This window comes from Primulina tabacum, chromosome 9, assembly GCF_025594145.1.
Source record: "Primulina tabacum isolate GXHZ01 chromosome 9, ASM2559414v2, whole genome shotgun sequence".
NCBI lineage: Eukaryota > Viridiplantae > Streptophyta > Magnoliopsida > Lamiales > Gesneriaceae > Primulina > Primulina tabacum.
This window is the reverse complement of record NC_134558.1, coordinates 40,059,426-40,068,981: the sequence shown is the minus strand read 5'-3', so window position 1 is coordinate 40,068,981 and position 9,556 is coordinate 40,059,426. Positions and strand designations below refer to the sequence as shown.

Genomic DNA, 9,556 nt, shown 5'->3' with positions numbered 1-9,556 from the left:
TAGACACATCTCTCCCTGTCCTAAAATCCTGTGGATCCATTCCGAGTCTATTAATTTATATTCAACTCATAATAAAAATTCATAATTATATATTTTCATATAAACATATTACAATAAAATATAATTATTTCAGTCCAAAAATATTATGAATTAAGAATAAAGATTAAAATATTTGTTATTTAATATAATATATAATTGACTGAGAATCCAAGACAAGTTTATCTAATCCTACGACCCTCCGCGCCTTACTAGTAGACTCGTTAAAGCATGTTTAAACCCACCCGTACGAGGTGAGTTTGGGATGGGTCCGGCCAAGCCGAGATTGGACCGAGCCATTATCCTTCTAATCGACAATCTCCATCTCAATAAGCTCAACAAAATATTCCACCGGCTTTTAGTTTTATTGACAGCAACTGCCGAAGCAGCCAACAATGCATCCATGCAGCTCTGTAAATCAGATGGTAGTTCAAAATCTAAACTTCGGAGCGAGAAAACTCTCTCACCGAACTACATATGCTCGTTTCCACAGAATGCTCCAGCCATGGAATCGGTGTCATAGATCAAGCTACCGGTTTCTTGATTCAGGAAACTCGAGTTTTGTCCAATCCCAATCTCCATGGGTTCGACGACACCTTGCGGATAGTGAATGTTATATACCGACTGCATGAAATCCGGGGATGATAGATTTTGCAGGCTGGATTCATCAATTTTTTGAGAGATCAGTTCACGAAGGTAACTATCCTCGAAGGGCAAACTTGAAGGTGATGGGCCGGTAGATAAGCATGATGAAGAGGTTAGCGTATTTAGAGACGATTCATCATTAAAAACGATGATATTCTCCATATCTTTAAATGCAGAGATTACCAGCTCGCTGGCATCAGCCTGAAATAGAAACGGTTACGAATATACTGAGGCGTATTTGAGCCTAGTAGAATGATGATCGGAGAAATTTATTCTATGCAACAACCAACAAGGTTAGAAGGTATGAGAATCCTGCCTTTTCTGGTTCAGACAGGTTATCAGCAGAAACGTACTGGCCATTCGAGAACGTCCCCATCACTTGTCCGACTACATTAAAAACAACCCCATTTCTTTGTTGAGATGGAGAGGAATCATACAAGTATAATTTCTTATCAAGAACGCATGTCCGAGCATGTTCCAACATAGCATCCCACATCTTAGGCGGCATACCTAACCCAAAGATCTGCAAACACATAAACAGTCACGATTATTGACAATTAAGGAAAGTTAATTCTTTTTTGAGACACGAATACTTAAATAATACAAGGCAATAATCAACATTATTGTATCAAATTTTTGAATGATAAACATAATATATATAATGCATCAAATCTTACACTTCGAAGCCTTGTGGGATCTAAGGAGAGTAAACACAGAAAATCTTGCACGGTGTTTACTCTTTCCTTTCGTAGCCGCTTGTGGAAAGCTCCTTCTTTGCCAATTTTTTCAAGACGCCATACTTCATCGGAAAGAGACGGAGGGTGGTGTTTCTTGTACACTGGAGGATGAACAGAATGAAAAGTTAAATCATATGATTGAAATTTTACGCGTTCCTAATTTCTAGCCTCACCACTTCTGATGATTGCATGAAAATAACCATAAGAGAGCACAATAAAATTTCGAACGAAAGAAATTCCAACTGATATCAACGAAGGACGACTCACATTCTCCACGATGATCTCTTACAATAAAGGCTTCTGATTTTGCTTCCTTTACTCTGGTACCACCAGTATTTTCAAAGAGTCTAGCTCCCAACCTGAATTTTCGACTTCTAGTCCAGCTCGAATTATCTGTAAACGAGATATCATCAATTGGAGCAATACCATCTTTAAGAGTAACAATCACGTCCCCCGTCACAAGGGATTTTTTGCCTTCTCTTTCTCTCACTATATTATTCTTGAAATCTTCAGTAGTCCAATTGTCTCCTTCATCGCCGTCAAAATCTCCCTCAAGAACCACAATTTCAACTTTTCCTGATGATTCAGGGCCACTCGAAACAACTTTCCCTGTATGAGCATCAAATAAAGCTACAGCCAGATTGTTGCACCCTTCTCCTTCGATTCGAGTCCCAGTAAACACAGGAATGGATATGGCGTTTAAAAACTGCATAGTTCTTGATTCAGAATCTTGCCATTTTTTTACACAACTCCTAGATTAAAAAATCATGTTAATCTCTTGACTTATAAGAAAATTATCAAAGGACGATCATTAATTCTTTCCACTAAAATATCTGATCCTATACCGTTTCACATTGGTTGAGTATTTTCTTAACGCTAAATCCACTTCCTCTTTCACCTGAGATCCAACAATAGAATAGACCAGAGTTACTAATGTGTACATAGTGTAATGATTTAAAGTATTTCTTAACGCTAAATCCACTTCCTCTTTCACCTGAGAGATCCAACAATAGAATAGACCAGAGTTACTAATGTGTACATAGTGTAATGATTTAAGAATCAAAGGGATACTGAGTAGAATTCCACAAAGAATGTATTTCAAGCCGTAAACTTACAACTCGACGAATCAAAGGCTCCAGAACCGGCTCCGTTAGCTGTTGGAGTTTCTGCAGACTCATTACATCTAGCACCACTCTACAAAAATTTCATGGATGAGATATTCGAGAAAACTACGAGGAGAAACACCGTGAAAACTCGTGTCTCCAGTGAACTGATAAATTGCAAATCGAGGCCGGTAAAAATTCCAAATTCGTTAGTAGTTGTTTTTCAGGAAATATAAATTTCCCAGAATGAAACTAACTCAACCTGCCTCTCATTCCGGCTTCAACTAAATTCTTTCAACTTGTTCCAAAGGAATACAAATTATTCAGCTCAATTATTCCATGTTATTGGTCAAGTACTAGACACACGGGGTACGTTCATGCGAAGCCCGTTGAGAAAATATATCTTAAAGTTATGGTGTATGAAAAAATTATGCCTTACAGCAAAAAAATAAGTAGTTTATAAGCCATTGAATAACTACCAAAATGGATATTTTTTGTGGGACAAGCAAATAAAAATGGCTACGACATTCATTAAAATACGAAATAAGCCATGCTTAAAATCTGCCTTTAGACCTCTAAAGCACTGTAAGATGCGGGATATATGGTCAAGATGTGCAGCTCATTAAAGGGCTGCGTGAGGACATGTCTCCAAGTGCAAAAGCACTTCACAAAGCCCTTCTGAGCTAACAAAAGAAACCAAATTTTTCCTACCACAAAGTGTAAACCACACATACCATATTCTTGTTCTTTTGCCTTGGCCCTTGGCATAAGTTAATGGCCAAACAAAAATGAAATCCACCCAAAATTCCAAGCCACAATGAATCAAACTCTAAATAATTGCCAGTGCTAAATTAAAAGCTCAAGTTCTCTTGCTAACAAGTTAACCAAACTGAAATTTTTGTATTGCAGAATTTCAAAACTACATTCCTGCAATGCACAAAATCACTATAATATTTTTAAAATGCGTAGATATTTAATAACTGTACTTTCGACTCTAATGAAACAAGAATGAAGATGAATCATGATTGTAGCACAGCAGTAAAGGTACGATATACAGTCACTTCAAGAATCATGAAAAACCAACAAAAAAAGTCTAGAGATGAGCAAAATCCCACATCTCATTACACTGAAACGTCCACCGAATTTAAAAAATTATTCAATAAAAACGAGCATATAATTTTTATATCTGGCTTTCAAAGACTTAAACCTTCTAAAAGAAGGTAATTTCCTGGGACGCATGCCATCGGAGGAGCAACCTTCCCCTTGATGCGGCCGCTTCTGAGACATTTCTAGAACGGCGCCAAAGGAAACGAAGACAGCACGTGCCGACTCTTATACCCTACGGCTTGATCATGGTAACTCTCAAACGTGTAAAAACAGCAAATAATATAGATAAAGCAACCGCAGCGACATGGATAAGGGAAGGCACATTTCTTCAGGGAAAAACCCGATCGAACAACATGCAGTACTGCTACATTAAATGTTTATGTACCAAGGGATGCAAGAAAAAATAATAAAATAAAATAATGGGGTGTGTTCTTGTTTGTGAGTGGTATGAGAAGATGAAAGAACAAACGATTTATGATATGGGAATGAAACTGAACGATAAAAAATTTAGAAATCACAGATATAGAATATATTATGGCCTCACTGTTCGGCCTTCAGCTTCTTAAACGATTCACGGCTTTCTAGATTTCCAAAAGGCAGATTATTTACAGGATTAGTAGGGTTTTCTTTGTTACATTTTGAGGTAAAATTTTCTGGGAGGTGTGGGTTATCACGAATGATGTTGAACTAACCAAATATGAAGTTGGAGGAGGGGCTCTGGTGTGGGGCCCAACTTGACCGAGTAATTATTAAAATTTTATTTATAAATATTACGAAGTGCGATTTTATATTCTTAAAATATGGGTGAATATTCCCCATTTTAAATTTTTTAATTAAAACTAATTAATATACCAAATAAAGAAAGATATCGACTATTTTAAGAAAAAAGACAAAATTTCACCAAAGACCTGTAAATATTTTTCCCGAAATAGTATATTGTAATATTTTAATTGTTATGCGAACTATATTTTATTTATTTGGATATCATATTTGAAATTGGATATCGTTTTGCCTGTTTGGTTATTTACTAACATATCTATCCTCCCGATATACACTAATTAAAATAAGATAGGACATAAAAATAATAAAAGTTAATGATTATGCAAACTGAATAACTTTGCAAATATATTTGCCATGTAACAAGCAATATATTGTTACCGTCCAATTTAGAAGGAAAACTTGATGTTGACGTGATAATATGCAAATCATGTTAATTATTTAAACATATTGAATAAATAATGGGTATTATGTATTTCAGCTAAAATATTGATAAAAAAAATCAAATACATTAACAAAAATAATCCAACGATCACATATTCCATCAACTTAGATGAGTTCTTTGTCAAATACTTTTGAAATCATGATAACTTTCTACCATCCGAAATTAAAGATAAAAAACATGGTATGCAAAAATAAAAGTAATGTTTTGTGCTATTATGCGCACGCGTGCGCGCACACACACATTTTATATAAAATTCTCATTACAAAAAAAATAAAAAAATAAAAGAAAAAAATAGAAAACCATTGCGAGTTGCAACACCACGTGTAATTTAATGCGAAGTCAAACCTAAATAATTTAAGAGAGCAACCCGACAAGCTGAACTTAGTTTCTACGAAGCTTCCTTACGACAGTGAACGATTTGATTTCTTTCCCTTCAATTATATATTACAATTTGGATTTTTGTGGTGCAATATTTGTATATTGTGTTACATTCCTCATGTGACTGTTATTGAAAATGGTCATGATTGTACTATAGGAAATAGGAATCACGTGCATGCATGAATTATTATGTGCAGCTCTATAATTTTTTCTAACAAAAACAAAAAAAAAATATTATTTTATATTAAAAATCTCAGGTTCATAATTATAGTTCACAATAATTTTTTGGCAGGAAGAAAAGCAAATCACTTAACAAGTTTCCCCGTTAATAGTATATATGAGTGGTGCACGAATAATTAAGAAACTGTAAAAATAAATTACTCTTTTTAAGTATATATATATATGTTGTCATGAGCTTTTTGTATTTAAAATATTGGTTGAATTACATTAAAGATTATTAATAATATTTGTTTGTTTGTGAAAATTTATTCATACCCAACTAACATTAGTTAATGGCTCTTTAATTTTCACTTGTCAGTGAGCGTTCACATGCGATGATAAATGTAAAATATAAACTATTACGTACATGAATGGTTATCATACTTATTAATAAATAATAATAGATTTGCATTAAAATCGTTTAACTAGTCATTTTTCATTTTCTTAAATTTGCACGACATCATATTTTGGACCTTACATTAGTTTTACTGAAATTTTCTGTCAAACAGTCCGCGGTTGGTAATGGATGGTTAACTTATCTGGTTTCTTGTCTTTTGATTTTCTTGACGCAACATTTCTTAAGCTTAATGATGTATATCAGGCCTCGGGCGGTTACAATGCAAAGCTTGGTGCCACTATTCTCGGTATGTATACCACGAATTTTCTCTGCTGGATTTTTTTTTTTTTTTTCGAAAAATAAAAAAAGTAGCACCATGTTTTCTGTGTGTTTTGCAATAAGGTGAATGCGTGATGGTAGTGGATAGCATAGTTCTTCCGAACAAGACTCTTAATGTGAGTGTCCAAGGGGAAATCATATTGTTTAATATGGGCCATGCTATTGCCCCAGATTTCAATCACTTTTGCTGCAGTAATTTCAAGTGTAGCTATGCTTCTTCTTCTTTTTCCTTTTTGCATTTCGTTATTTCTTGTGGATTCGCATATCCTCTGCTTGCAAGAAATGCACTTCCTCTTTTATCATTTATCAGAAAAATTTGGCAATGCACTATTATTATCAATCTTATTATGGAAATTTTTTTATCGATGGTTCGTGGTAACTCGGCGCGACTCTTAACTAGGTTTTTCTTTGGGTTTGTTTTCCCGAGGAAGAATGAAATAAACCGAACCTTACGGGGACATAAAGAAGCTGAGTCTTTACTAAATAAGTGTGCATTTATGTATGTGCGTATTATGTATGTAGAACTTCGATTATTATTTTTTTTAAAAAAAACATTTTATGCACGAAAGTTTTATATTAGATAAGTGGAGCGTATGCATTATTAAATGTCACGTTTTTATTGTTTAATTTTGCATTTGAATTTTAATTTTGTTGTATTTTTTCTCCCCATAAAAGTGAATCATTCTGCAGTTCTAACGTAAATATGGCTCTTCCTTGTATTACATCATCTCGCATCATGGAGATTTCTATATACATATAACAGATAGATACTCTTCAACTTTCCAAATGCTGACAAAAGAACGAGGATGTAACGGTGAAGTCCAAGGATATCATAAGACAAATACCAAAGAGTCTTGCAAGTTAGCGAATCAGTCAACGAGATGATAGAGCAAATGTCTCAGAGTTCCACGTAATTTTATCATCAAGAAGAGCACAAGCTATACATCACTTCGGAGCAAAATCTCATATTAATAATTAATAAAGTTCTAAATGTTCCATTTTTGTAGCACTTTATCTATTCACAGGATAACAGGTTTTCTAAATCATCATAAGCACGGTACAGAGTGTATCAACAAATACGAAATAGGACAAAAATAAATTGCCGTGTAAAAAAAAATAAAGTTTATATACCAATACCAGAAGGCTAAGAAGATGAGTCTAGCAGTAAACACACATGCAAGTCATGCTAGGAGAAACAAGTTCAAGAATTAAGCTCTTCCTAAGACCTTGTTATCATGCTACAAGAACGAGCCAATTGATAAGTCAAACTGCCTCCATTCAGTATTGCCTCTCCCTCAACTTGGTCATGGGAATACTGCTTCCTGCAACCTGGACAACGCCCATCTTCCTCCAGAATCCTCTTGTGACAAAAGAGGCAGAGCCTGAATCCACAAAAACAAGGGAGAAAACTGGAGTCTGTGCAGTCTAACTCTTCAAAGCATATTGGGCATGACGAGGGGACCGGCCCAACATTCTTGCATCCCCAAACAGATGCTCCATGGCCAATGTGCCGCTCGGATTTCAAGGGGAAACTATACTGCTTTGATAAAGTGGGTAGGCATTGAGGCCGAAGAGCATCATCCACCCTCCAAGCCCGGCAATTCACCGTAGGCCTCTGCCCACCCATTCTTCCACTCTCTGGATTTGCATTTGAAATCTCAATCACTTGGTTTGTAATTTCGAAATGAGAAGTGGGATTTCCATGGTTCTCAAATGGCAATGAACCCAACGCCGAATCAGGGGTATGCTCATGCTTTTTATCAATTTCAGCCAATGCATCAGCCACAGCCTCCCAATCATCCACGCACCCATCATCACCATCATCTTCCTCACTCATGATTTCTGGATCGCACCCATTGCTGCTGCGACTGCTGCTGCTGCTGCAGCTTCTACTACTCACGGTAAAGTTTGTCCCAGAATGATTGCTTCCCAATAAACTACTGGCATTACTGGTAGGACTGTCTGAAGGTGAAGATCCAGAGTCGATGTAATGATGAATCGATGATCCATCCCCGTAACTCTCATCACCACCTCTTGGACTTATCTCTATTTTCTCCATCAACGGGTCCCTCTCGTTCTCTGTATCCACACCCCCGTGTTTCCCTGCTCCACTATTCAGTTCCTCCTTACACCTCCCCTTATTTTTTACTGAAAATATATATAATTGCATTCACGAAATATTAACATATAATAGCAACACTTTGTTTAAATAAGTTGCAAATATATACACAGCAGAGAAATAATAATAAGAAATCAAATAAAAAAAAACACATGCATTGATATATAATATAATTAAACAAAAATGCAGAGAAATGTTAGCCATGCGCATGGGGGTAAAGGGAACTGATTGCATGTGAAAATTAGACCAATATCTTGCAAACCTTGAGAAAGCCACTGCTCACGACGAGCATCAAGCTTGCACTGCTTCAGTTTCGCCGAACGATTAGCCTAAATTTCAGAAGACAAATTCGGTAAAGACAAAACTTTCAACATAAAATATGGTTCCCAAAATGCAAATTGTACCAGGAAAATTATAATACTCGAAGACTCACAATCACAAACATTGAAATTCATAAATAGATGACAAGATACAGTCATATCCACCCCCACCCCCTAGAGAAAATAATCCTACAGCCTCAAAAAACACGAATTTAAATAAAACCAGACGGTAATACATGCAATACAATGCAAGAACGAATTTGGTATGACAGCACAAAAATGAAAAGACAAAACATACCCTTTTTTTCTTGGCAAAATCTTTGGGGTTTGAGGAGGCCATTGGGATAGAGGCGCTGGGGGTCGAATCAGAAATCATGGCTGAGTCGAGTGGTTGTTGAATCTGAGAAACCCTAAATTGATCGGAGATGAAACGGTTGATTTAGAGGGAGAATGTGGATAACGGATTCCTCTGCAACGCTCAACCCTTTTTCGCAGATCTTTTTACGCCTTTACGAAGAGAGGACGTGGGCTACACAACAGGGGGATATATATTCAAATTATTTGACAGATTTGCCCTTAGATATTGTTCTACTTTTCTGGTGACCGCGGGGTAGTTTAGTAACATGATCCAAAATATCCTGAGTGAGAGCATTAAGCGACGTCGTTGGGCTAAAACTTGCAGAATGCGAAAAGGCCGTAGTTTGTCAGCTACAAAACCAGATATAAACTATTTGCTTAATTGGTCGAACTTAAACATCAATTATTTTATTATTTGTGATGTGCCGATTATATTTTATTAATATAATATAATTATATATTAAATATGTATAGTTCAAACAGTGTGTGAGATATGTTCTTCAAATCATTCTAAAACTTGAGTTGAAAACTGAAAATCATTTGAATTTCGAATAGAGTTTGAACTCGAAAATTTTCTTTAAAAAAAAAATCGTATCATGTTTTTTTATTAGTTATTTAGAGATAGAATTTTGTTGGT

At 35.6% G+C, this 9,556-nt stretch overlaps 2 protein-coding genes across 3 annotated transcripts; both read right to left on the bottom strand.

Annotated features, from left to right (window-relative positions):
* Positions 1-327: 327 nt before the first annotated feature.
* LOC142556162 (calmodulin-binding protein 60 A-like) lies at positions 328-4,306 on the bottom strand. Of its 2 annotated transcripts, none has more exons than XM_075667462.1 (7): positions 3,729-4,306; positions 2,534-2,612; positions 2,264-2,316; positions 1,686-2,170; positions 1,359-1,519; positions 998-1,204; positions 328-882 (listed from the first exon to the last, which is right to left on the bottom strand). In XM_075667462.1, the coding sequence occupies exons 1-7, from the start codon at positions 3,806-3,808 to the stop codon at positions 508-510; spliced, it is 1,440 nt and encodes a 479-aa protein (XP_075523577.1). In that variant the 5' UTR covers positions 3,809-4,306; the 3' UTR covers positions 328-507. The 2 variants fall into 2 exon arrangements, with proteins under 2 accessions (XP_075523577.1, XP_075523578.1); XM_075667463.1 differs by having other exon boundaries at positions 4,173-4,291.
* A 2,758-nt stretch (positions 4,307-7,064) lies between these two features.
* On the bottom strand, positions 7,065-9,098 carry LOC142556161 (uncharacterized). Its single transcript, XM_075667461.1, has 3 exons — positions 8,861-9,098; positions 8,505-8,571; positions 7,065-8,271 (listed from the first exon to the last, which is right to left on the bottom strand). The coding sequence occupies exons 1-3, from the start codon at positions 8,936-8,938 to the stop codon at positions 7,343-7,345; spliced, it is 1,074 nt and encodes a 357-aa protein (XP_075523576.1). The 5' UTR covers positions 8,939-9,098; the 3' UTR covers positions 7,065-7,342.
* Positions 9,099-9,556: the final 458 nt, after the last annotated feature.